Source organism: Hyperolius riggenbachi, chromosome 4 (genome assembly GCF_040937935.1).
Source record: "Hyperolius riggenbachi isolate aHypRig1 chromosome 4, aHypRig1.pri, whole genome shotgun sequence".
NCBI classification, from domain to species: domain Eukaryota; kingdom Metazoa; phylum Chordata; class Amphibia; order Anura; family Hyperoliidae; genus Hyperolius; species Hyperolius riggenbachi.
In genome coordinates, this window is record NC_090649.1 from 31,754,634 (window position 1) to 31,781,004 (window position 26,371).

The 26,371-nt window shown below is 51.3% G+C and overlaps 1 protein-coding gene across 1 annotated transcript in view; it reads right to left on the reverse strand.

Moving 5' to 3' along the window:
* ASXL2 (ASXL transcriptional regulator 2) overlaps positions 1-26,371 on the reverse strand; it is a 141,627-nt gene that overhangs the window by 47,226 nt on the left and 68,030 nt on the right. The window contains exon 4 of the mRNA XM_068279915.1: positions 15,105-15,264. Coding sequence (XP_068136016.1) covers positions 15,105-15,264 — 160 coding nt within the window. The remainder of the gene's footprint in view (positions 1-15,104; positions 15,265-26,371) is intronic.

A 26,371-nucleotide genomic window follows, 5' to 3' on the forward strand; every position in this document is an offset into this window, starting at 1 on the left:
CCAGAGACGTGTCAGAGGTAGGAGTGACACTGCAGCACAGCTATGGTCGTGTGTCCCTACAATAATACACTGCTGCCGCCAAGAGCAGCCAGCAAAGCCAGCGCACCAGAGACGTGTCAGAGGTAGGAGTGACATTGCAGCACAGCTATGGCCGTGTGTCCCTACAATAATACACTGCTGCTGCCAAGAGCAGCCAGCAAAGCCAACGCACCAGAGACGTGTCAGAGGTAGGAGTGACACTGCAGCACAGCTATGGCCGTGTGTCCCTACAATAATACACTGCTGCTGCCAAGAGCAGGCAGCAAAACCAACGCACCAGAGACGTGTCAGAGGTAGGAGTAACACTGCAGCACAGCTATCGCCGTGTGTCACTACAATAATACACTGCTGCTGCCAAGAGCAGCCAGCAAAGCCAACGCACCAGAGACGTGTCAGAGGTAGGAGTGACACAGCAGCACAGCTATGGCCGTGTGTCCCTACAATAATACACTGCTGCTGCCAAGAGCAGCCAGCAAAGCCAACGCACCAGAGACGTGTCAGAGGTAGGAGTGACACTGCAGCACAGCTATGGCCGTGTGTCCCTACAATAATACACTGCTGCCGCCAAGAGCAGCCAGCAAAACCAACGCACCAGAGACGTGTCAGAGGTAGGAGTGACACAGCAGCACAGCTATGGCCGTGTGTCCCTACAATAATACACTGCTGCCAAGAGCAGCCAGCAAAGCCAACGCACCAGAGACGTGTCAGAGGTAGGAGTGACACTGCAGCACAGCTATGGCCGTGTGTCACTACAATAATACACTGCTGCTGCCAAGAGCAGCCAGCAAAACCAACGCACCAGAGACGTGTCAGAGGTAGGAGTGACACAGCAGCACAGCTATCGCCGTGTGTCCCTACAATAATACACTGCTGCTGCCAAGAGCAGCCAGCAAAGCCAACGCACCAGAGACGTGTCAGAGGTAGGAGTGACACTGCAGCACAGCTATGGCCGTGTGTCTCTACAATAATACACTGCTGCCGCCAAGAGCAGCCAGCAAAGCCAGCGCACCAGAGACGTGTCAGAGGTAGGCGTGACACTGCAGCACAGCTATGGCCGTGTGTCCCTACAATAATACACTGCTGCTGCCAAGAGCAGCCAGCAAAACCAACGCACCAGAGACGTGTCAGAGGTAGGAGTGACACTGCAGCACCGCTATGGCCGTGTGTCCCTACAATAATACACTGCTGCTGCCAAGAGCAGCCAGCAAAGCCAACGCACCAGAGACGTGTCAGAGGTAGGCGTGACACTGCAGCACAGCTATGGCCGTGTGTCCCTACAATAATACACTGCTGCCGCCAAGAGCAGCCAGCAAAGCCAGCGCACCAGAGACGTGTCAGAGGTAGGCGTGACACTGCAGCACAGCTATGGCCGTGTGTCCCTACAATAATACACTGCTGCTGCCAAGAGCAGCCAGCAAAGCCAGCGCACCAGAGACGTGTCAGAGGTAGGAGTGACACTGCAGCACAGCTATCGCCGTGTGTCCCTACAATAATACACTGCTGCTGCCAAGAGCAGGCAGCAAAGCCAGCACACCAGAGACGTGTCAGAGGTAGGCGTGACACTGCAGCACAGCTATGGCCGTGTGTCCCTACAATAATACACTGCTGCCGCCAAGAGCAGCCAGCAAAGCCAGCGCACCAGAGACGTGTCAGAGGTAGGAGTGACACTGCAGCACAGCTATCGCCGTGTGTCCCTACAATAATACACTGCTGCTGCCAAGAGCAGCCAGCAAAGCCAGCGCACCAGAGACGTGTCAGAGGTAGGAGTGACACTGCAGCACAGCTATCGCCGTGTGTCCCTACAATAATACACTGCTGCTGCCAAGAGCAGCCAGCAAAGCCAGCGCACCAGAGACGTGTCAGAGGTAGGAGTGACACTGCAGCACAGCTATGGCCGTGTGTCCCTACAATAATACACTGCTGCTGCCAAGAGCAGCCAGCAAAGCCAACGCACCAGAGACGTGTCAGAGGTAGGAGTGACACTGCAGCACAGCTATGGCCGTGTGTCCCTACAATAATACACTGCTGCTGCCAAGAGCAGCCAGCAAAGCCAACGCACCAGAGACGTGTCAGAGGTAGGAGTGACACTGCAGCACAGCTATGGCCGTGTGTCCCTACAATAATACACTGCTGCTGCCAAGAGCAGCCAGCAAAGCCAACGCACCAGAGACGTGTCAGAGGTAGGAGTGACACTGCAGCACAGCTATGGCCGTGTGTCCCTACAATAATACACTGCTGCTGCCAAGAGCAGCCAGCAAAGCCAACGCACCAGAGACGTGTCAGAGGTAGGAGTGACACTGCAGCACAGCTATGGCCGTGTGTCCCTACAATAATACACTGCTGCTGCCAAGAGCAGCCAGCAAAGCCAGCGCACCAGAGACGTGTCAGAGGTAGGAGTGACACTGCAGCACAGCTATCGCCGTGTGTCCCTACAATAATACACTGCTGCTGCCAAGAGCAGCCAGCAAAGCCAGCGCACCAGAGACGTGTCAGAGGTAGGAGTGACACTGCAGCACAGCTATCGCCGTGTGTCCCTACAATAATACACTGCTGCTGCCAAGAGCAGCCAGCAAAGCCAACGCACCAGAGACGTGTCAGAGGTAGGAGTGACACTGCAGCACAGCTATGGCCGTGTGTCCCTACAATAATACACTGCTGCCAAGAGCAGCCAGCAAAGCCAACGCACCAGAGACGTGTCAGAGGTAGGAGTGACACTGCAGCACAGCTATGGCCGTGTGTCCCTACAATAATACACTGCTGCCAAGAGCAGCCAGCAAAGCCAACGCACCAGAGACGTGTCAGAGGTAGGAGTGAAACTGCAGCTTCCTGCCTGAAGTGAACCTGTCAGCAAAACACACGGTGAAGGCATCAGTATGACTGACATCAGCACTGCCACGTTCTGACCACGCACCTGCTCCTTACCAAGAATAAAAATTCAGCTTAAAGGGAACCTGAACTGAAAATAAAAAGTCAAAATAACCATACACAGGTCATACTTGCCTCCGGCATAGTCTACTACTCAATCTCTTTCTCCTCTTCCGCGTCCTGTTTGTCCACTGTGATCGGTGGAATTCTCCCTCCTCCATTTTAAAAATGGCCATTACCCCATAACAGCTTCCTGGTCAGCACACTGTTAAACTGTAATATCACCCACTTGAGCCATAGGGAAACATGGACATTACCTTGCACATTCAGTTGTAACTGCCAGCTGCTGATATATAACTGACAGCAACTGGTATATTTCAGTTCTGACAAAATATTGTCAGGGGGCGGAGCATCACCTGTGCACCGAAGGACAGGTGAGTATTTAGCCCTGCCCCTCCCAATCCTATGTGGGCGAGCTGTGACATATGTATCCCTATGGGACCAGTGTCACTGCAGCGCTTGCTATTTGCATGTTTGCAAATGAGCTACATGTAGCATTTTGGCAGCGATCGCAAAGCGATTCTCGGTCTCTTGAACAACAATCGCAAAGGGTAATCACAGGAAAAAAAGGCGCAGCAAAAATGTCTAATTCCCCCTCATCTGTGACTAAGCGCAACTGTAATTTGATCCCTCAGCTGTGTAAACTCAGCAATCTCTTCTGCCAAGGCAGAGCAGCTAATTTGTAAACACAGGATGTTAACAATAGGTCTGTTTCCGTGAAAGTAGGAAGTAGACACACTGCAGATTTATCACAGGATTTGTATCAGCTGTAACAAATAAATGTTTTTCTGTAAAGGGTATTATGCTGCTACTTATCTTTTACAGCAGTAAGCAAGTTCTGAGTGCAGGTCTGCTGCCTCTGGTGAGCCGGTCATGACAGTGTCTTTTTTACTTCCAAGTCCTCTATAACGGTACAATCCTTTCCTCAGATGTGATCATTCCATCAATTTTATGATCGAATTGTACAGAAAACCACCCAGCATGTGGAGAAAATCAGCGTGAAACGATTCTACCATCGATTGGCATACTGAATTTTGTCGCTCATAATGTTGGATTTTACGTATCTGAAGAGAGAACATGCCCTAATTGACCCGTTAATGGGAACAATCGATAATTACCAGTACCTTCCGATTACCTGCAACACCACAAATCTGATGGAATGATCACATCTGAGGAAAATATTGTACCGTTTATGGGCACCTATAGACAGATGGATAGGCAGACACACAGGTGTCATGGGGTTGGCTGCTGGGATACATTGCCCTCATGAATCGCTCGCTATGCCCCTCTGCCTTACCCGGATGGCGCTGCTGCTGCTGGGAGGCCATGCTCTCTCCTCTTATCATACGCTCCACTGTAATTCCCTCCAAAAGCCCAGGGCTGGCCGGGCCAATCTCACAGCCTTGTTTTCCGAGTGTACGTTGTGAACCTTCTGCTCTTATAAGGAAGTGGTGTGGTTTTTACATATCTGTTTCCTGTTACAGGCACGTATTTGTATTGCTGGGTGCTGTCATGTGCTCAGAGGCTGCTGTGTGTGGCGGTATAGAGAGATGTACAGACACTGTGCCTCCAACACAGCTACAGAATCCCGGAGTCAGGGGAATATGGAGGCTGCTGTGTGACGGTATATAGAGAGATGTACAGACGCTGTGCCTCCAACACAGCTACAGAATCCCAGAGTCAGGGGAATATGGAGGCTGCTGTGTGTGACGGTATAGAGAGATGTACAGACACTGTGCCTCCAACACAGCTACAGAATCCCAGAGTCAGGGGAATATGGAGGCTGCTGTGTGTGATGGTATATAGAGATGTACAGACACTGTGCCTCCAACACAGCTACAGAATCCCAGAGTCAGGGGAATATGGAGGCTGCTGTGTGTGACGGTATAGAGAGATGTACAGACACTGTGCCTCCAACACAGCTACAGAATCCCAGAGTCAGGGGAATATGGAGGCTGCTGTGTGTGGCGGTATATAGAGAGATGTACAGACGCTGTGCCTCCAACACAGCTACAAGGAGCAGAATCCCAGAGTCAGGGGAATATGGAGGCTGCTGTGTGTGACGGTATATAGAGAGATGTACAGACGCTGTGCCTCCAACACAGCTACAAGGAGCAGAATCCCAGAGTCAGGGGAATATGGAGGCTGCTGTGTGTGATGGTATATAGAGATGTACAGACGCTGTGCCTCCAACACAGCTACAGAATCCCAGAGTCAGAGGAATATGGAGGCTGCTGTGTGTGACGGTATAGAGAGATGTACAGACACTGTGCCTCCAACACAGCTACAAGGAGCAGAATCCCAGAGTCAGGGGAATATGGAGGCTGCTGTGTGTGACGGTATATAGAGAGATGTACAGACGCTGTGCCTCCAACACAGCTACAAGGAGCAGAATCCCAGAGTCAGGGGAATATGGAGGCTGCTGTGTGTGATGGTATATAGAGATGTACAGACGCTGTGCCTCCAACACAGCTACAGAATCCCAGAGTCAGAGGAATATGGAGGCTGCTGTGTGTGACGGTATAGAGAGATGTACAGACACTGTGCCTCCAACACAGCTACAAGGAGCAGAATCCCAGAGTCAGGGGAATATGGAGGCTGCTGTGTGTGACGGTATATAGAGATGTACAGACGCTGTGCCTCCAACACAGCTACAAGGAGCAGAATCCCAGAGTCAGGGGAATATGGAGGCTGCTGTGTGTGACGGTATAGAGAGATGTACAGACACTGTGCCTCCAACACAGCTACAAGGAGCAGAATCCCAGAGTCAGGGGAATATGGAGGCTGCTGTGTGTGACGGTATAGAGAGATGTACAGACGCTGTGCCTCCAACACAGCTACAAGGAGCAGAATCCCGGAGTCAGGGGAATATGGAGGCTGCTGTGTGTGACGGTATAGAGAGATGTACAGACGCTGTGCCTCCAACACAACTACAAGGAGCAGAATCCCAGAGTCAGGGGAATATGGAGGCTGCTGTGTGTGATGGTATAGAGAGATGTACAGACGCTGTGCCTCCAACACAGCTACAAGGAGCAGAATCCCAGAGTCAGGGGAATATGGAGGCTGCTGTGTGTGACGGTATAGAGAGATGTACAGACGCTGTGCCTCCAACACAGCTACAGAATCCCAGAGTCAGGGGAATATGGAGGCTGCTGTGTGTGACGGTATAGAGAGATGTACAGACACTGTGCCTCCAACACAGCTACAAGGAGCAGAATCCCGGAGTCAGGGGAATATGGAGGCTGCTGTGTGTGACGGTATAGAGAGATGTACAGACACTGTGCCTCCAACACAGCTACAGAATCCCAGAGTCAGGGGAATATGGAGGCTGCTGTGTGTGACGGTATAGAGAGATGTACAGACACTGTGCCTCCAACACAGCTACAGAATCCCAGAGTCAGGGGAATATGGAGGCTGCTGTGTGTGACGGTATAGAGAGCTGTACAGACACTGTGCCTCCAACACAGCTACAGAATCCCAGAGTCAGGGGAATATGGAGGCTGCTGTGTGTGACGGTATATAGAGAGATGTACAGACGCTGTGCCTCCAACACAGCTACAAGGAGCAGAATCCCAGAGTCAGGGGAATATGGAGGCTGCTGTGTGTGACGGTAGAGAGAGATGTACAGACGCTGTGCCTCCAACACAGCTACAAGGAGCAGAATCCCAGAGTCAGGGGAATATGGAGGCTGCTGTGTGTGACGGTATAGAGAGATGTACAGACGCTGTGCCTCCAACACAACTACAAGGAGCAGAATCCCAGAGTCAGGGGAATATGGAGGCTGCAGTGTGTGACGGTATATAGAGAGATGTACAGACGCTGTGCCTCCAACACAGCTACAAGGAGCAGAATCCCAGAGTCAGGGGAATATGGAGGCTGCTGTGTGTGACGGTATAGAGAGATGTACAGACGCTGTGCCTCCAACACAGCTACAAGGAGCAGAATCCCAGAGTCAGGGGAATATGGAGGCTGCTGTGTGTGACGGTATAGAGAGATGTACAGACGCTGTGCCTCCAACACAGCTACAAGGAGCAGAATCCCAGAGTCAGGGGAATATGGAGGCTGCTGTGTGTGACGGTATATAGAGAGATGTACAGACGCTGTGCCTCCAACACAGCTACAGAATCCCAGAGTCAGGGGAATATGGAGGCTGCTGTGTGTGATGGTATATAGAGATGTACAGACGCTGTGCCTCCAACACAGCTACAAGGAGCAGAATCCCAGAGTCAGGGGAATATGGAGGCTGCTGTGTGTGATGGTATATAGAGATGTACAGACACTGTGCCTCCAACACAGCTACAAGGAGCAGAATCCCAGAGTCAGGGGAATATGGAGGCTGCTGTGTGTGACGGTATATAGAGAGATGTACAGACGCTGTGCCTCCAACACAGCTACAAGGAGCAGAATCCCAGAGTCAGGGGAATATGGAGGCTGCTGTGTGTGATGGTATATAGAGATGTACAGACGCTGTGCCTCCAACACAGCTACAGAATCCCAGAGTCAGAGGAATATGGAGGCTGCTGTGTGTGACGGTATAGAGAGATGTACAGACACTGTGCCTCCAACACAGCTACAAGGAGCAGAATCCCAGAGTCAGGGGAATATGGAGGCTGCTGTGTGTGACGGTATATAGAGAGATGTACAGACGCTGTGCCTCCAACACAGCTACAAGGAGCAGAATCCCAGAGTCAGGGGAATATGGAGGCTGCTGTGTGTGATGGTATATAGAGATGTACAGACGCTGTGCCTCCAACACAGCTACAGAATCCCAGAGTCAGAGGAATATGGAGGCTGCTGTGTGTGACGGTATAGAGAGATGTACAGACACTGTGCCTCCAACACAGCTACAAGGAGCAGAATCCCAGAGTCAGGGGAATATGGAGGCTGCTGTGTGTGACGGTATATAGAGATGTACAGACGCTGTGCCTCCAACACAGCTACAAGGAGCAGAATCCCAGAGTCAGGGGAATATGGAGGCTGCTGTGTGTGACGGTATATAGAGAGATGTACAGACGCTGTGCCTCCAACACAGCTACAAGGAGCAGAATCCCAGAGTCAGGGGAATATGGAGGCTGCTGTGTGTGATGGTATATAGAGATGTACAGACGCTGTGCCTCCAACACAGCTACAGAATCCCAGAGTCAGAGGAATATGGAGGCTGCTGTGTGTGACGGTATAGAGAGATGTACAGACACTGTGCCTCCAACACAGCTACAAGGAGCAGAATCCCAGAGTCAGGGGAATATGGAGGCTGCTGTGTGTGACGGTATAGAGAGATGTACAGACACTGTGCCTCCAACACAGCTACAAGGAGCAGAATCCCAGAGTCAGGGGAATATGGAGGCTGCTGTGTGTGACGGTATAGAGAGATGTACAGACGCTGTGCCTCCAACACAGCTACAAGGAGCAGAATCCCGGAGTCAGGGGAATATGGAGGCTGCTGTGTGTGACGGTATAGAGAGATGTACAGACGCTGTGCCTCCAACACAACTACAAGGAGCAGAATCCCAGAGTCAGGGGAATATGGAGGCTGCTGTGTGTGATGGTATAGAGAGATGTACAGACGCTGTGCCTCCAACACAGCTACAAGGAGCAGAATCCCAGAGTCAGGGGAATATGGAGGCTGCTGTGTGTGACGGTATAGAGAGATGTACAGACGCTGTGCCTCCAACACAGCTACAGAATCCCAGAGTCAGGGGAATATGGAGGCTGCTGTGTGTGACGGTATAGAGAGATGTACAGACACTGTGCCTCCAACACAGCTACAAGGAGCAGAATCCCGGAGTCAGGGGAATATGGAGGCTGCTGTGTGTGACGGTATAGAGAGATGTACAGACACTGTGCCTCCAACACAGCTACAGAATCCCAGAGTCAGGGGAATATGGAGGCTGCTGTGTGTGACGGTATAGAGAGATGTACAGACACTGTGCCTCCAACACAGCTACAGAATCCCAGAGTCAGGGGAATATGGAGGCTGCTGTGTGTGACGGTATAGAGAGCTGTACAGACACTGTGCCTCCAACACAGCTACAGAATCCCAGAGTCAGGGGAATATGGAGGCTGCTGTGTGTGACGGTATATAGAGAGATGTACAGACGCTGTGCCTCCAACACAGCTACAAGGAGCAGAATCCCAGAGTCAGGGGAATATGGAGGCTGCTGTGTGTGACGGTAGAGAGAGATGTACAGACGCTGTGCCTCCAACACAGCTACAAGGAGCAGAATCCCAGAGTCAGGGGAATATGGAGGCTGCTGTGTGTGACGGTATAGAGAGATGTACAGACGCTGTGCCTCCAACACAACTACAAGGAGCAGAATCCCAGAGTCAGGGGAATATGGAGGCTGCAGTGTGTGACGGTATATAGAGAGATGTACAGACGCTGTGCCTCCAACACAGCTACAAGGAGCAGAATCCCAGAGTCAGGGGAATATGGAGGCTGCTGTGTGTGACGGTATAGAGAGATGTACAGACGCTGTGCCTCCAACACAGCTACAAGGAGCAGAATCCCAGAGTCAGGGGAATATGGAGGCTGCTGTGTGTGACGGTATATAGAGAGATGTACAGACGCTGTGCCTCCAACACAGCTACAGAATCCCAGAGTCAGGGGAATATGGAGGCTGCTGTGTGTGATGGTATATAGAGATGTACAGACGCTGTGCCTCCAACACAGCTACAAGGAGCAGAATCCCAGAGTCAGGGGAATATGGAGGCTGCTGTGTGTGACGGTATATAGAGAGATGTACAGACGCTGTGCCTCCAACACAGCTACAAGGAGCATAATCCCAGAGTCAGGGGAATATGGAGGCTGCTGTGTGTGACGGTATATAGAGAGATGTACAGACACTGTGCCTCCAACACAGCTACAAGGAGCAGAATCCCAGAGTCAGGGGAATATGGAGGCTGCTGTGTGTGACGGTATATAGAGAGATGTACAGACACTGTGCCTCCAACACAGCTACAAGGAGCAGAATCCCAGAGTCAGGGGAATATGGAGGCTGCTGTGTGTGATGGTATAGAGAGATGTACAGACACTGTGCCTCCAACACAGCTACAAGGAGCAGAATCCCAGAGTCAGGGGAATATGGAGGCTGCTGTGTGTGACGGTATAGAGAGATGTACAGACGCTGTGCCTCCAACACAGCTACAAGGAGCAGAATCCCAGAGTCAGGGGAATATGGAGGCTGCTGTGTGTGACGGTATAGAGAGATGTACAGACACTGTGCCTCCAACACAGCTACAAGGAGCAGAATCCCAGAGTCAGGGGAATATGGAGGCTGCTGTGTGTGACGGTATAGAGAGATGTACAGACACTGTGCCTCCAACACAGCTACAAGGAGCAGAATCCCAGAGTCAGGGGAATATGGAGGCTGCTGTGTGTGACGGTATAGAGAGATGTACAGACGCTGTGCCTCCAACACAGCTACAGAATCCCAGAGTCAGGGGAATATGGAGGCTGCTGTGTGTGATGGTATAGAGAGATGTACAGACACTGTGCCTCCAACACAGCTACAAGGAGCAGAATCCCAGAGTCAGGGGAATATGGAGGCTGCTGTGTGTGACGGTATAGAGAGATGTACAGACGCTGTGCCTCCAACACAGCTACAAGGAGCAGAATCCCAGAGTCAGGGGAATATGGAGGCTGCTGTGTGTGACGGTATAGAGAGATGTACAGACGCTGTGCCTCCAACACAGCTACAAGGAGCAGAATCCCAGAGTCAGGGGAATATGGAGGCTGCTGTGTGTGACGGTATAGAGAGATGTACAGACACTGTGCCTCCAACACAGCTACAAGGAGCAGAATCCCAGAGTCAGGGGAATATGGAGGCTGCTGTGTGTGACGGTATAGAGAGATGTACAGACGCTGTGCCTCCAACACAGCTACAAGGAGCAGAATCCCAGAGTCAGAGGAATATGGAGGCTGCTGTGTGCAATGGTATATAGAGAGATGTACAGACACTGTGCCTCCAACACAGCTACAGAATCCCAGAGTCAGGGGAATATGGAGGCTGCAGTGTGCAACGGTATATAGAGATGTACAGACACTGTGCCTCCAAAACTGAATCCTGGAGTCAGGGGAATATGGAGAATGCTGCGTGTGACGGTATATAACAGGGGTCAGGAACATTTTTGGCTGAGAGAACCATAACACATATTTTAAAATGGAATTCAGTGAGAGCCATACAATATGTTTCAAACTAGGACAGTAGGGCTCATGTCCCTGTTGCCATGGTGATGTGTATACAGTTGATCCTCCGGGCAGTGGAAGTGTAAGACACGTCTTCAGCTTCTCTTGGGTTTCAGCAACATCAGCAATTTCCCCGAGAGCCAGACAGGAGAAATACCGACTAACAGCTTGTACAATTAGCTAGCCGACGTGGGGGTTGATTCACTTTGTAGGACGAGATCACCGCACTTTGGCTCAAGTGACAGGCAGCCTTTTGGGCCAATCAAAGTGCGGGGATCTCGTTCTACAATGTCACTGGACCTGAGGGTGCAGGGTGAGACAATTGGAGCGGCCGTTAGTTTTGGGGGTAGTGTGAGTAAGTTAGTAGTGCATGCTACAGCATTAGCGTGCCTACTTTGAAAATTATACTTGCGCTGCCACACTAAGCTGTGCTGCTTGAGCTGTGTAGCTTAGTGAATCAACCCCTACTGATTTGTATGTGAGCCAGAGGCAGCCATCAAAAGAGCCCCATCTGCTCCCGAGCCCTAGGTTCCCAACCCCTGGTATATAGAGATGTACAGACGCCGTGCTTCCAACTCCGCTACAATGAACAGATGATCCCGGAGGCTGACACTTCCTAATACAATGGCCTCGATTCATAAAGCATTCCCGCACTCGGAAATGCAGAAAACCGCTCACTTTACCGACCACACAGCAAAATCTGTATTCATAAAGGCTTTTTCCGCATGAAAAGCCGACATTCGCGAGCAGAGTGATCAATCACCGCCTTGCGCGGTGATTATCACAGCAAAAGTAACAAGTGGTCAATTCATAAAGATTAGAGGTAGCGGTATGCGGACGGGTATTACCACTACCTCTGATGTGGCGAGAAGCATGCGGAATACAGTGCAGTGAATGGGACAGACCTCCCAAGCAGCTGCAGAGAGAACACCGCACAGAGGGACTCCGCCTGCTTCTCCTGTTTCCGCATGTCTCCCGACAGCCTAACGCCTGCCTACAGCGGAATATCTCCGCACGCCTGTCACAAGTAGCAAAATTTTTATGAATTACCACCCTGAAGGCTGAAATACCGACAGCGGTGTTTCCCCGCTCGACGTTACCTTCCCGACAGCACTTTTATGAATCGAGGCCAATCTGCCACTTGCTGGGTTGTTGTGCTGATCCTCTGCCTCCAATGTCTTCTGATACACAGACATACGACACCTCTGCAGGTCAGGTGTTCTGTCTCGGCTGGCTGAACGCTTACTTCACCTCTGTGCCCCTCACACTACTCAATCCAAAACATACCGTGACACACAGCTGCCACTTTCTAAAATAGGGAATAAAAATGGCATTCTAATGAATAAATGAAATTACTTTTCTTAAAGTGGATCTGAACTCTTGCACAGGACAGAAGGAAAACAGAGAGAATGCACCCTGTATGTATTTAGAGAGTTTAGCCTAATCCCCCCTCACCTGTGACTAATTACAAATTGTAATTTGATACCTTAGCTGTGTCAGCTGGCTGCCTCGGCAGAGCGCTAATTGGTAAACACAGGATGTTAAGAATATGTCTGCTTCCGTGAACAGAGTAACCAAGCAGCTCGGGGTGACCCAAACCACTAGGAATGTATAGGGGGATAAAAGAGACCGAAAACCCCTCCTACCAATAAGCAAAGCTTGGTGAAATTTGCCTTGTTAAAACAGAAGGAAATTAGCAATAATTCGACTATAAATGAACATTTGTGGTTACCCACAATGCTCCACTACTGAATATGCAAATTATCCCTTTTCGCCCTTGTAAGCAAGGCAAGCATGAAGAACCGCTGGTGTATAGCAAGCCTATAGCTTTAAATATTACACGGCCATATCAAACCCCACACATAGACAGCCTGTTTCGGGCTTTTGGCCCTCATCAGTACATGGCAGGGATTGATAAGAAGGCAAACTCCACCAAGCATTGCTTATTAGTAGGAGAGCTTTTCTGTCTCTTTTATCCCCCTACACATTCCTAGTGGTTTGGGTCACCCTGAGCTGCTTGGTTATTCTGTTGTACTGGTCCAAGCCCTATCCCTATACAGCCATATCAATCCCTGCCATGTACTGATGAGGGCCAAAAGTCCGAAACAGGCTGTCTACATGTGGGGTTAATGTGGCTGTGTAAAATTTAAAGCTTTAAGTTTGCTATACATCAGTGGTTCTGTATGCTTGCCTTGCTTACAAGGGCGAAAAGGGATAATTTGCATATTCAGTAGTGGTGCATTGTGGATATGCACAAATATTCAGGGCTGTGGAGTCGGAGTTGGAGTCGAGGAGTCGGGGCAATTTTGGGCACCCGGAGTCGGAGTTGGAGTCGTTGATTTCATAAACTGAGGAGTCGGAGTCGGATGATTTTTGTACAAAATCCACAGTCCTGTTAAGTAGTAAGGAGTTGGAGTCGGAGCCATTTTGGGTACCCGGAGTTGGAGTTGTGGTTTCATAAATTGAGGAGTCTGAGTCGGAACATTTTTGTACCGACTCCACAGCCCTGTCTACAACAGCAGAAGACCCCACTGGGTACCACTCATCTCCACTACAAATAGGAAAAAGAGGCTACAATTTGCACGAGCTCACCAAAGTTGGACAGTTGAAGACTGGAAAAATGTTGCCTGGTCTGATGAGTCTCGACAGAGTCAGAATTTGGCGTAAACAGTATGAGAACATGGATCCATCATGCCTTGCTACCACTGTGCAGGCTGGTGGTGGTGGTGTAATGGTGCGGGGGATGTTTTCTTGGCACACTTTAGGCCCCTTAGTGCCAATTGGGCATCATTTAAATGCCACGGGCTACCAGAGCATTGTTTCTGACCATGTCTATCCCTTCATGACCACCATATACCCATCCTCTGATGGCGACTTCCAGCAGGATAATGCATCATGTCACAAAGCTTGAATCATTACAAATTAGTTTCTTGAACATGACAATGAGTTCACTGTACTAAGATATCCCCCACAGTCACCAGATCTCAAACCAATAGAGCATATTTGGGATGTGATGGAGCGGGAGATTCGTGCCCTCCGTGCAGCGGTGACGTAATATTTACCTTCCTGGCTCCTGCGCAGTAGCTCTGACGGCTGACGGCTCCGAAGTAGGCGGAAATACCCGATCGCCGTCGGGTCTGCTCTACTGCGCAGGCGCAAGTTTCCGGCGCCTGCGCAGTAGAGCGGACCCGACGGAGATCGGGTATTTCCGTCTATTTCCGTGCCGAAAGTCGCCACAGCGCCCCCGCTGGAGCCAGCAAAGGTAAATATTGAACTGACAGTCGGCACAGTCGCCGGCTGTTCGGAGGGCTGCAGCGAGACCCCCGTGGGACAGAGGACGGCGTGGGAAGCCTCATTAGGATCCGGAGGCTTCCCCCACCCGAGGTGAGTACCCCCCAGGGGATCTTTTTAATGTTACAGAGTCTCTTTAAGGCAGTTCTGAGGGCGAAAGGGGGGTCAAACACTGTATTAGTATGGTGTTCCTAATAATCCTTTAGGTGAGTGTAGTAGGACATAAGACTGTGATAGTATTAGATTGTGAGCTCCTCTGAGAACAGTCAGTGACATGACTATGTACTCTGTACAGTGCTGCAGAATATGTCAGTGCTATATAAATACATAATAATAATATGGTAGGACATTAGAATATGACTATGGTAGGATTAGATTGTGAGCTCCTCTGAGGACAGTCAGTGACATGACTATGTACTCTGTACAGTGCTGCAGAAGATGTCAGTGCTATATAAATACATAATAATAATATGGGAGGACATTAGACTATGACTATGGTAGGGATTAGATTGTGAGCTCCTCTGAGGACAGTCAGTGACATGACTCTGTACTCTGTACAGTGCTGCAGGAGATGTCAGTGCTATATAAATACATAATAATATGGTAATAAAGCTATCGGGCTGCAGTCAGTGGGATGTACCTAGTGAAGGAAGGGGCCTGTTACCTTTCCTCTTCCAGCAGCTCCTCCTCCTGTCCTTGCTGCTAGTGGCGCTGGTGCTGCTGCTGGTGGATGTACTGTGCTCTGAGCCCTGGGAGTCAGACTGGGCCTCGCTGCTGTCTTCTGAGCAGTCTGACAGCTCCTTCACTACGTCCGCTACATCCTTCTGTAACAAGAGAACGTGGGTTAGAGGAGGCTAAACGAAAACGCAGACAGCGGGGCTGGTGCTGAATTGCATGACTTACCAGGCAGAGACGCAGTGTGACATAGTGCAGTGCTGTGCAGCTTACTCCCTCCCAGCCACCTGTCTATTAAGTGGACCTGAACTCTTGCACAGGACAGAAGGAAAACAGAGAGAAATACCCCCTGTGTGTATTTAGAGAGTTTAGCCTGTCTAATTCCTCCTCATCTGTGACTAATCACAAGTGTAATTTGATCTCTCAGCTGTGTCAGCTGGCTGCCTCAGCAGAGCAGCTAATTTATCAACACAGGAGGTTAACCCTATGTCTGCCTCTATGAAAGCAGGAAGTAGACATACTGCAGATTTATTGCAGGATTTGTATCAGCTGTAACACAGAAAGGTTTTTCTTTAAAGGACCCCTGTCGCGAAAATCTTAAAATTTAAACATATACAATTAAGAAGTACGTTTCTCTTAGCGTAAATGAGCCATACATTACTTTTCTCCTATGCTGTCACTTACAGTAGGCAGTAGAAATCTGACAGAAGCGACAGGTTTTGGGCTAGCCCATCTCCTCATGGGGGGTTCACAAGGATTTCTTTATTTTCAAAATGCACTTAGTGAATGGCAGTTGCTCCGTCCAACCGCCATAAAAGTGTATGGTGAGCAGCGAGGCTGGCCAGCATCTTTGTATAAATCTTTTTCAGGGAGTGTCTTTATAAATAATAAAGGCCATGCTGAGAATCCCCCATGGAGACATGGACTAGTCCAAAACCTGTCGGTAATGTCAGATTTCTACTACCTAATGTAAGTGACGGCAACGTAGGAGAAAAGTCATTTATGGCTCATTTTACTCTGGAAGAAATATACTTCTTATTTTGTATGTGCTTTAAATTTTAAGATTTTCGCAACAGTTCCTCTTTAACTGCTTAAAGAGAACCCGAGGTGGGATTTAATTATACTGGGGCACAGAGGCTGGTTGTGCACACTAACACCAGCCTCTGTTGCCCCATGGTGTGCCTCCATGTCCCCCCTGTGCGCCGCTATACAACCCGCAGTGCTGGCGACACACAGCGTGTCGCCAGCACAATGTTTACCTCTCGCCTGTCTGTTAGCGCCGCTCCCCCGCCTCCTCAGCATCGGCGCTACCCGCCCGCGTCACTTCCCTCCTATCAGCGGGAGGGAAGGGACACGGGCGGGTAGCGCCGATACAGAGGAGGCGGGGGAGCGGCGCTGACAGACAGCGCTTAGGTAAACATTGTGCTGGCGACACGCTGCGTGTCGCCAGCACTGCGGGGGCTATAGCGGCGCGCAGGGGGGACATGGAGGCACACCATGGGGCAACAGAGGCTGGTCTTAGTGTGCACAACCAGCCTCTGTGCCCCAGTAACATAATTAAATCCCACCTCGAGTTCTCTTTAAGGACCACAGGCACAACTCAGCTTTAACAGTTTGCTGCACGGCTATACAACTTGGCACACAAATTAATCTTGTCTCCTTTTCTTGCCACCAACAGAGCTTTCTGTTGGTGGCATCGGATTGCTGCTGCAATTTTTACTTATTTTTGTAATTAATTTTATTCTATTTTTTTTTTTTCAATTTTCATCTTTCCCCCTCCCTCCGAGATCCACCCCCTATGATCACCTCTCCTAGGCATCAGTCAATGAGAGGGATCTGATTATGAGCCTCTCCTGTGGACAGGTCAGTGACAGAGCTGTCCCCCATACAGTGCTGCAGGAAATTGCAGCGCTGTACAGATAAATACCGGTTTTTTTTCTTTACCAGCCTGCCAGCCGCGATCCTGGCTGGCAGGCTGAACACAGAGCTCTGCGTCTCGGCAGAGAACAATTGCACACGCTGTGCACGTTCCCTGCAAATCTCCGCCCCCAGGACTTGACGCTGATCAGCGTTAGGTGGTCCTGGGGGAGCCATTCTGCGCCCGCCTGTCAGTGTTAGGCGGTCCTGGGGGAGCCACTCTTTGCCCGCCGATCAGCGTTAGGCGGTCCTGGGGGAGCCACTCTGTGCCCGCCGGTCAGCGTTAGGCGGTCCTGGGGGAGCCACTCTGCGCCCGCCGGTCAGTGTTAGGCGGTCCTGGAGGAGCCACTCTGCGCCCGCCGATCAGCGTTAGGCGGTCCTGGGGGAGCCACTCTGCGCCCGCCGGTCAGCGTTAGGCGGTCCTGGGGGAGCCACTCTGCGCCCGCCGATCAGTGTTAGGCGGTCCTGGGGGAGCCACTCTGCGCCCGCCGATCAGCGTTAGGCGGTCCTGGGGGAGCCACTCTGCGCCCGCCGATCAGCGTTAGGTGGTCCTGGGGGAGCCACTCTGCGCCCGCCGATCAGCGTTAGGCGGTCCTGTGGGAGCCACACTACGCCCGCCGGTCAGCGTTAGGCGGTCCTGGGGGAGCCACTCTGCGCCCGCCGATCAGCGTTAGGCGGTCCAGGGGGAGCCACTCTGCGCCCGCCGGTCAGTGTTAGGCGGTCCTGGGGGAGCCACTCTGCGCCCGCCGGTCAGTGTTAGGCGGTCCTGGGGGAGCCACTCTGCGCCCGCCGATCAGCGTTAGGCGGTCCTGGGGGAGCCACTCTGCGCCCGCCAGTCAGCGTTAGGCGGTCCTGGGGGAGCCACTCTGCGCCCGCCGGTCAGCGTTAGGCGGTCCTGGGGGAGCCACTCTGCGCCCGCCGATCAGCGTTAGGCGGTCCTGGGGGAGCCACTCTGCGCCCGCCGATCAGCGTTAGGTGGTCCTGGGGGAGCCACTCTGCGCCCGCCGATCAGCGTTAGGCGGTCCTGGGGGAGCCACTCTGCGCCCGCCGATCAGCGTTAGGCGGTCCTGGGGGAGCCACTCTGCGCCCGCCGATCAGCGTTAGGCGGTCCTGGGGGAGCCACTCTGCGCCCGCCGGTCAGTTTTAGGCGGTCCTGGGGGAGCCACTCTGCGCCCGCCGGTCAGTGTTAGGCGGTCCTGGGGGAGCCACTCTGCGCCCGCCGGTCAGCGTTAGGTGGTCCTGGGGGAGCCACTCTGCGCCCGCCGGTCAGTGTTAGGCGGTCCTGGGGGAGCCACTCTGCGCCCGCCGGTCAGCGTTAGGCGGTCCTGGGGAAGCCACTCTGCACCCGCCGGTCAGTGTTAGGTGGTCCTGGGGGAGCCACTCTGCACTCGCCGGTCAGTGTTAGGCGGTCCTGGGGGAGCCACTCTGCGCCCGCCGATCAGCGTTAGGCGGTCCTGGGGGAGCCACTCTGCGCCCGCCGATCAGCGTTAGGTGGTCCTGGGGAGCCACTCTGTGCCCACCGGTCAGTGTTAGGCGGTCCTGGGGGAGCCACTCTGCGCCCGCCGGTCAGTGTTAGGCGGTCCTGGGGGAGCCACTCTGCGCCCGCCGGTCAGTGTTAGGCGGTCCTGGGGGAGCCACTCTGCGCCCGCCGGTCAGTGTTAGGCGGTCCTGGGGGAGCCACTCTGCGCCCGCCGGTCAGTGTTAGGCGGTCCTGGGGGAGCCACTCTGCGCCCGCCGGTCAGCGTTAGGCGGTCCTGGGGGAGTAACTCTGCGCCCGCCGGTCAGTGTTAGGCGGTCCGGGGGAGTAACTCTGAGCCCACCGATCAGCGTTAGGCGGTCCGGGGGAGCCACTCTGCGCCCGCCGATCAGCGTTAGGCGGTCCTGGGGGAGCCACTCTGCGCCCGCCGGTCAGCGTTAGGTGGTCCTGGGGGAGCCACTCTGCGCCCGCCGGTCAGTGTTAGGCGGTCCTGGGGGAGCCACTCTGCGCCCGCCGGTCAGCGTTAGGCGGTCCTGGGGGAGCCACTCTGCACCCGCCGGTCAGTGTTAGGTGGTCCTGGGGGAGCCACTCTGCACTCGCCGGTCAGTGTTAGGCGGTCCTGGGGGAGCCACTCTGCGCCCGCCGATCAGCGTTAGGCGGTCCTGGGGGAGCCACTCTGCGCCCGCCGATCAGCGTTAGGTGGTCCTGGGGAGCCACTCTGTGCCCACCGGTCAGTGTTAGGCGGTCCTGGGGGAGCCACTCTGCGCCCGCCGGTCAGTGTTAGGCGGTCCTGGGGGAGCCACTCTGCGCCCGCCGGTCAGTGTTAGGCGGTCCTGGGGGAGCCACTCTGCGCCCGCCGGTCAGTGTTAGGCGGTCCTGGGGGAGCCACTCTGCGCCCGCCGGTCAGTGTTAGGCGGTCCTGGGGGAGCCACTCTGCGCCCGCCGGTCAGCGTTAGGCGGTCCTGGGGGAGTAACTCTGCGCCCGCCGGTCAGTGTTAGGCGGTCCGGGGGAGTAACTCTGAGCCCACCGATCAGCGTTAGGCGGTCCGGGGGAGCCACTCTGCGCCCGCCGATCAGCGTTAGGCGGTCCTGGGGGAGCCACTCTGCGCCCGCCGGTCAGCGTTAGGTGGTCCTGGGGGAGCCACTCTGCGCCCGCCGGTCAGTGTTAGGCGGTCCTGGGGGAGCCACTCTGCACTCGCCGGTCAGCGTTAGGCGGTCCTGGGGGAGCCACTCTGCGCCCGCCGGTCAGCGTTAGGCGGTCCTGGGGGAGCCACTCTGCGCCCGCCGATCAGCGTTAGGCGGTCCTGGGGGAGCCACTCTGCGCCCGCCGGTCAGTGTTAGGCGGTCCTGGGGGAGCCACTCTGCGCCCGCCGATCAGCGTTAGGCGGTCCTGGGGGAGCCACTCTGCGCCCGCCGGTCAGTGTTAGGCGGTCCTGGGGGAGCCACTCTGCGCCCGCCGATCAGCATTAGGCGGTCCGGGGGAGCCACTCTGCACCCGCCGGTCAGTGTTAGGCGGTCCGGGGGAGTAACTCTGCACCCGCCGGTCAGTGTTAGGCGGTCCGGGGGAGTAACTCTGCGCCCGCCGGTCAGTGTTAGGTGGTCCTGGGGGAGCCACTCTGCGCCCGCCGGTCAGTGTTAGGCGGTCCTGGGGGAGCCACTCTGCGCCCGCCGGTCAGTGTTAGGCGGTCCTGGGGGAGCCACTCTGCGCCCGGCGGTCAGTGTTAGGCGGTCCTGGGGGAGCCACTCTGCGCCCGCCGGTCAGTGTTAGGCGGTCCTGGGGGAGCCACTCTGCGCCCGCCGGTCAGTGTTAGGCGGTCCTGCGGGAGCCACTCTGCGCCCGCCGGTCAGTGTTAGGCGGTCCTGGGGGAGCCACTCTGCGCCCGCCGGTCAGTGTTAGGCGGTCCGGGGGGAGCCACTCTGCGCCCGCCGGTCAGTGTTAGGCGGTCCGGGGGAGTAACTCTGCACCCGCCGGTCAGTGTTAGGCGGTCCGGGGGAGTAACTCTGCGCCCGCTGGTCAGTGTTAGGCGGTCCGGGGGAGTAACTCTGCGCTCGCCGGTCAGTGTTAGGCGGTCCGGGGGAGTAACTCTGCGCCCGCCGGTCAGTGTTAGGTGGTCCGGGGGAGTAACTCTGCGCCCGCCGGTCAGTGTTAGGCGGTCCGGGGGAGTAACTCTGCACCCGCCGGTCAGTGTTAGGCGGTCCGGGGGAGTAACTCTGCGCCCGCCGGTCAGTGTTAGGCGGTCGCAGAGTGGTTAAAGATAAATATGCTGTTGCTTATCTTTTAGAGCAGAGAGGGAGGTCTGAGTTCAGGTCCGCTTTAGAGGACACCTGACATGAAAGGACTATATAACCTGACATTAAACAATGCACATTGCCTGGCTGCCCTGCTGCTCATCTGCCTCCAATGCCGGGTACACACAATGCTATTTCCTGTCCAGTTGATGGGCATCAGATGATTATTTCCATCATGCCCGATTTGGTGTTCGATAACCGGATCGATTTTCCGAAGTTATCATGGGAAAATCGATACCTTTATTGATCGGGAACAGTTTCGACAAGTACACATGATGCAACTTCCAGTCAAATTACCCATCGATTGGACAGGAAATTGCATTGTGTGTTCCCAGCATAATATAGCTAAAAAGCCATTCGACCCTAAAGAAGCATGCCGATCAGATGTTCTGACTGAAGTCTGAATGGATTAGCTGCATGCTCGTTTCAGGTCTGTGATTCAGAAACTACTGCAGCCAAAGAGATCAGCAGGATAGCCAGGCAACTGGTATTGTTTAAGGCTGGTTTCACAGAGGGATGTTAAAGTCCCACGTTACAGCAGCCAGTAACGCAGCGTAACTCACAGCACTGTAAAATCATTGTGCTGTTCACAGTGCACACGTTGTGTTACATAGTAACACAGCACGTTTACACAAAGTGCTGCATGCTGTACGTTGTACTGGGCTAAGCAGCGTTAGACTGTTTGCACATGCTCAGTAATGTTGGAGGAGGAGGTCTCCCCTCCTCCTCAGCGGCCAGCCACATGGCTAATTAATATTTACTGCACTGCAGAGACTCCTGGTAGGACTCATAGTGTTGTCCGGATCATGAACGAATAGTTCATTTGATCCGGATCTTTTTTGTGAGTCAAATCATCCGGATCATCACAATGAAAGATTCGGTTCACAGTGGATGTCTGTCTGGAAGAAACAGGAACATACAGAATGTATAGCGCAGTCTGCTTCCCTAGTAAAATGATTCAAATGATTTGGTTCAAAGATCCGGATCTTTTCAATGATCTGATTCGAATGATCCGAATCCTTAAAAAGATCCGGACTTCCTATCACTAACCTGGAGCGGCTGCTTTGAGAGCTGCATAACGCGGCTCAATCTGACGTCCAATTTCAACACCACCATACGTTGCATTAGGGGCACGTTATGCGACCATAACGTCCCCTAAAACGCAACGTCTTGGTGGGAAAGTAGCCTAAAAGGAAATAAACATGTCAGCCTCCGTATCCCTCTCACTTCAGGTGTCCTTTAATCACGTCAATGTCTTGCAGGGATGCAAGGGGCAAATCTTTTTCATGTAATCATTTTATATAAGCATATAGCGATTTTTCAGTTTCTCAAATGGTACCAACACATTTGTCCAGGTATGTTGGTGCTATTTCACCAGCATTCGCAGATGAGAGTTCTGTCTGGTGGGTGGAGACACTGGATCATCTGGTGAGTGTTAATTAAAGAGGAACTTCAGACTAAACAAACATACTGTCATTAAGTTACATTAATTAAAATAGATAGGTAATATAATCTCTTACCCACCCTGTTTTAAAAGAACTGGCAAATGTTTGATTTCATGGTGGCAGTCATCTTTTTGGTTGAAAGGAGGTGACAGGGAGCATGAGACACAGTTCAAACTGTCCTGTGTGCTGATCACCCCTCCCAGTTGCTAGGCAACGAGAACAACATCAGTAATCCCATTATGCTTTGCACAGCATGAAGGGAAAAATGCCTGGGCAGGTTTCTTTGATGGGGTGGAGCTTAGTTTCTGTGCAGCTAAAAATGAGGCTTTGGTAAGAAAAACAAAGTTCTGATGCTGTGAAATTGATAAAGAAACACCAGGACTTTTCAGTGCTGCTGAGTAGATTTTTAGTCTGGAGGTTCACTTTAAAGCGGACCTGAACTCAGAACTTCCTCTCTGCTCTAAAAGATACGCAACAGCATAATAACCTTTAGGCTAGGTTGACAGAGGGACGTTGCGAAGCTGCGTTATAAAATTGTATAACGCAGCTTACCGCACTGCAATAAAAACTCTATGCAACGTTCACAGTGCGACATTAGCGTTACATTGTAACATGTAGCGTTATGGTACCACACTGTTGCAATGCATTACCTTTAAACGCACATGTTACCACGTACAGGAAAGCATACTTTTCATTGTCTGTATGCTTCACTGCACCTACTTAAAGGGGAACTGAAGAGAGAGGTATACGGAGGCTGTCATGTTTATTTCCTTTTAATCAATACCAGTTGCCTGGCAGCCCTGCTGGTCTATTTCTCTGCAGTAGTATCTGAATAAAACCAGAAACAAGCATGCAGCTAGTCTTGTCAGATCTGACTTTAAAGTCTGAACCACTGAAACACCTGATCTGCTGCATGCTTGTTCAGGGGCTATGGCTAAAAGTATTAGAGGCAGAGGATCACCAGGGCTGCCAGGCAACTGGTATTGTCTAAGAGGAAATAAACATGACAGCCTCCATATACCTCTCTCTTCAGTTCCCCTTTAATGCAACAGTGACGCAGTGTTAATGTGCGTTACCACTTTATGTCGCCTTGCATTGTAATGCTGCTTTGCAACCTTACAAATGCAACGTCCCACTGTGATCCTAGCCTGTTACAGCTGATGCAAATCCTGCAATACATCTGCTGTGTGTCTGCTTCCTGCTTTCATAGGGGCAGACATATTGTTAATATCCTGTGGTTCCAAATTAGCTGGTCTGTTGAGGCAGCCAGTTTACGGCTGAGAGATAAAATTACTCTTGTGATTAGTCACAGATGAGGGGCAATTAGACAGGCTAAACTCTCTAAATACGTTCAGGGTGCACTTCTCAATGTTTTCCTTCTGTCCTGTGCAAGAGTTCAGCTCCACTTTAAATTGACCTGGCATTTTCATTAGTGTGTGATTTGCGCCTTTGCTGGGGATGGGTGTGCCTTGCATTAGGGCTATGTACTATGCATGCAACATAGAGATATCAAAAGCTTAGTGGCATCAACGTACTGATCTTCCATTGTGGGTACAAATCGAACAATCCCTCGTTAAAGGTGATCTAAAGAGTTATCTTTTAGCTAATATGATACAGAAAACTATCAAAATTCCTTCTTTTCCCACAATTCAATCCACTATTTCAGCTTGGAGATACCTGATTAAATTCATCAAAAGTGAAGAAGTCACGATACCTTCTATCCCTTTAACAACCTTTTCTTATTTAATTAACACTATTAATCTAAATAGGTGGATTAAATGTGGCATAACTAGTATTAATTTATTAGTCCAAAATGGTAATTTTTTATTGTTTTCAGAGATTGTTAAGAAGTATTCTTTACCAATCACTGAATTCTATACATTTCTTCAATTAAAGCACTGCTGGTCTAAGGTAAAACACAAATTACCCCTGGTTCCCAAAAGATTATTACAATATATTTGTGCTACTCTTCCCTTAAAAAAAGGCAACTCGCTTTGTTATGAGGAACTCATTAACCACCCTGGCGTTCTATTAAGATCGCCAGGGCGGCTGCGGGAGGGTTTTTTTTAAATAAAAAAAAAACTATTTCATGCAGCCAACTGAAAGTTGGCTGCATGAAAGCCCACTAGAGGGCGCTCCGGAGGCGTTCTTCCGATCGCCTCCGGCGCCCAGAATAAACAAGGAAGGCCGCAATGAGCGGCCTTCCTTGTTTTGCTTAGATCGTCGCCATAGCGACGAGCGGAGTGACGTCATGGACGTCAGCCGACGTCCTGACGTCAGCCGCCTCCGATCCAGCCCTTAGCGCTGACCGGAACTTTTTGTTCCGGCTACGCTGGGCTCAGGCGGCTGGGGGGACCCTCTTTCGCCGCTGCTCGCGGCGGATCGCCGCAGAGCGGCGGCGATCGGGCAGCACACGCGGCTGGCAAAGTGCCGGCTGCGTGTGCTGCTCTTTATTTCATGTAAATCGGCCCAGCAGGGCCTGAGCGGCAGCCATCGGCGGTGATGGACGAGCTGAGCTCGTCCATACCGCTAAGATGGTTAAGGGGAATGAACATCAACTCCAATGTTACACTAACCAGTGGTCAATAGAAATGCAAACTAAAATAACAATCCTTCATATTAAGCAAGCCTCTTTACATATTTCTCGTTTTTCTAAGTGTATAACACATTGGGAAACATTTCATAAAATTTTATTAAGATGGTATGTTACTCCTTTAATTATATCCGAATTTGCACCAAATAATTCGCCTAATTGTTGGAGGAGTTGTGGGAAGATAGGTACTCTTTATCATATTTTGTGGCAATGTCCCTTTATTAGTACTTTATGGCAAGAAATAGTACATTTTATTTTAGAAAACATTTGGGAAGATTTCCAACTAACTCCTCAGTTGGCTCTGTTACATATAGGCATAGATGAAATTCCACTGAATTACAGGCTTGAAATTTCTCAGGTGATCTGTGCCACCAGACATCGAATAGTGTGCGAGTGGAAATCAAGTGACTCCCCATCCCTTTCCCAAGTTATTTCCTTATATAACTTAAATATATCCATGGAGAATAGATTAAGAAAGAACGCATAATATATGCCATAATTTTAAGAGAGGCATCTATGCTAATCCATAATATAATGCTTCTTATTATAATACATTTAATAGCTTTATTCTGACCCACCAGTAAATAAGATTGAGGGACTAGAACCTACTTTGATTGTTTTTACTTTTATGTTAATACTGTTGTATTTTCATATTGTGTTAGTTTACCTTGACATGTTATTTCTATTGTGCATATTTCAAGGGAGTTTGAATGTTAAAATATGCGTATGTTATTTAAAAATTTAGCAGATGTCAATGTTGCTCAATTTATTGTTGTATAATTATTTTCTGCTAATAAAAATTTGAAAGTTAAAAAAAAAAAAAAAAAAAAAAAAAAGATTTGCGCCTTTGCTATAGTACCTTATTACTTTACTGCTGTATTTTACTGTCTTTTATGTGGAAATCTCTGTGACCTGTAACGCTGTAACTCTCCTCTCCCACGCCCAAATCTGTCTCTCCTTTATACCAGTTGTTGCCCTTCTGGGTATATAGTCCTCTGTATACAGCTTCAAATACCCCGCTTTAGCAACAACTTGTCATTCGCTGTGATATGTGTACCTGACACCCAACAATATCACCACTTCCAATCCACAACATGGCCTGAAGCATGTTAAAGGGAACCTGCAGCGAGAGAGATATGGAGGCTGACATATGTATTTCCTCTTAAACAATGCCCATTGCCTGGCTGTCATGCTGATCCTCTGCCTCTCATACCTTTACCCATAGACCCTGAACAAGCATGCAGCATATCAGGTGCTCTTGACTGAAGTGTGACTGGATTAGCTGCATGCTTGTTTCAGGTGTGATTCAGACACTACTGCAGCCATAGAGATCAGCAGGACTGCCAGACAACTGGTATTGCTTAAAGTGAACCTCCGGACTAAAAATCTACTCAGCAGCACTGAAAAGACTTGGTGTTTCTTTAACACTCCTGGCGGTTTAAAAAAATCCGCCAGGGGGCAGCAAAGTAGTGTTTTTAAAAAAAAAAAAATTTCATGTAGCGAGACAAAGTCTCGCTACATGATAGCTCAGCGGC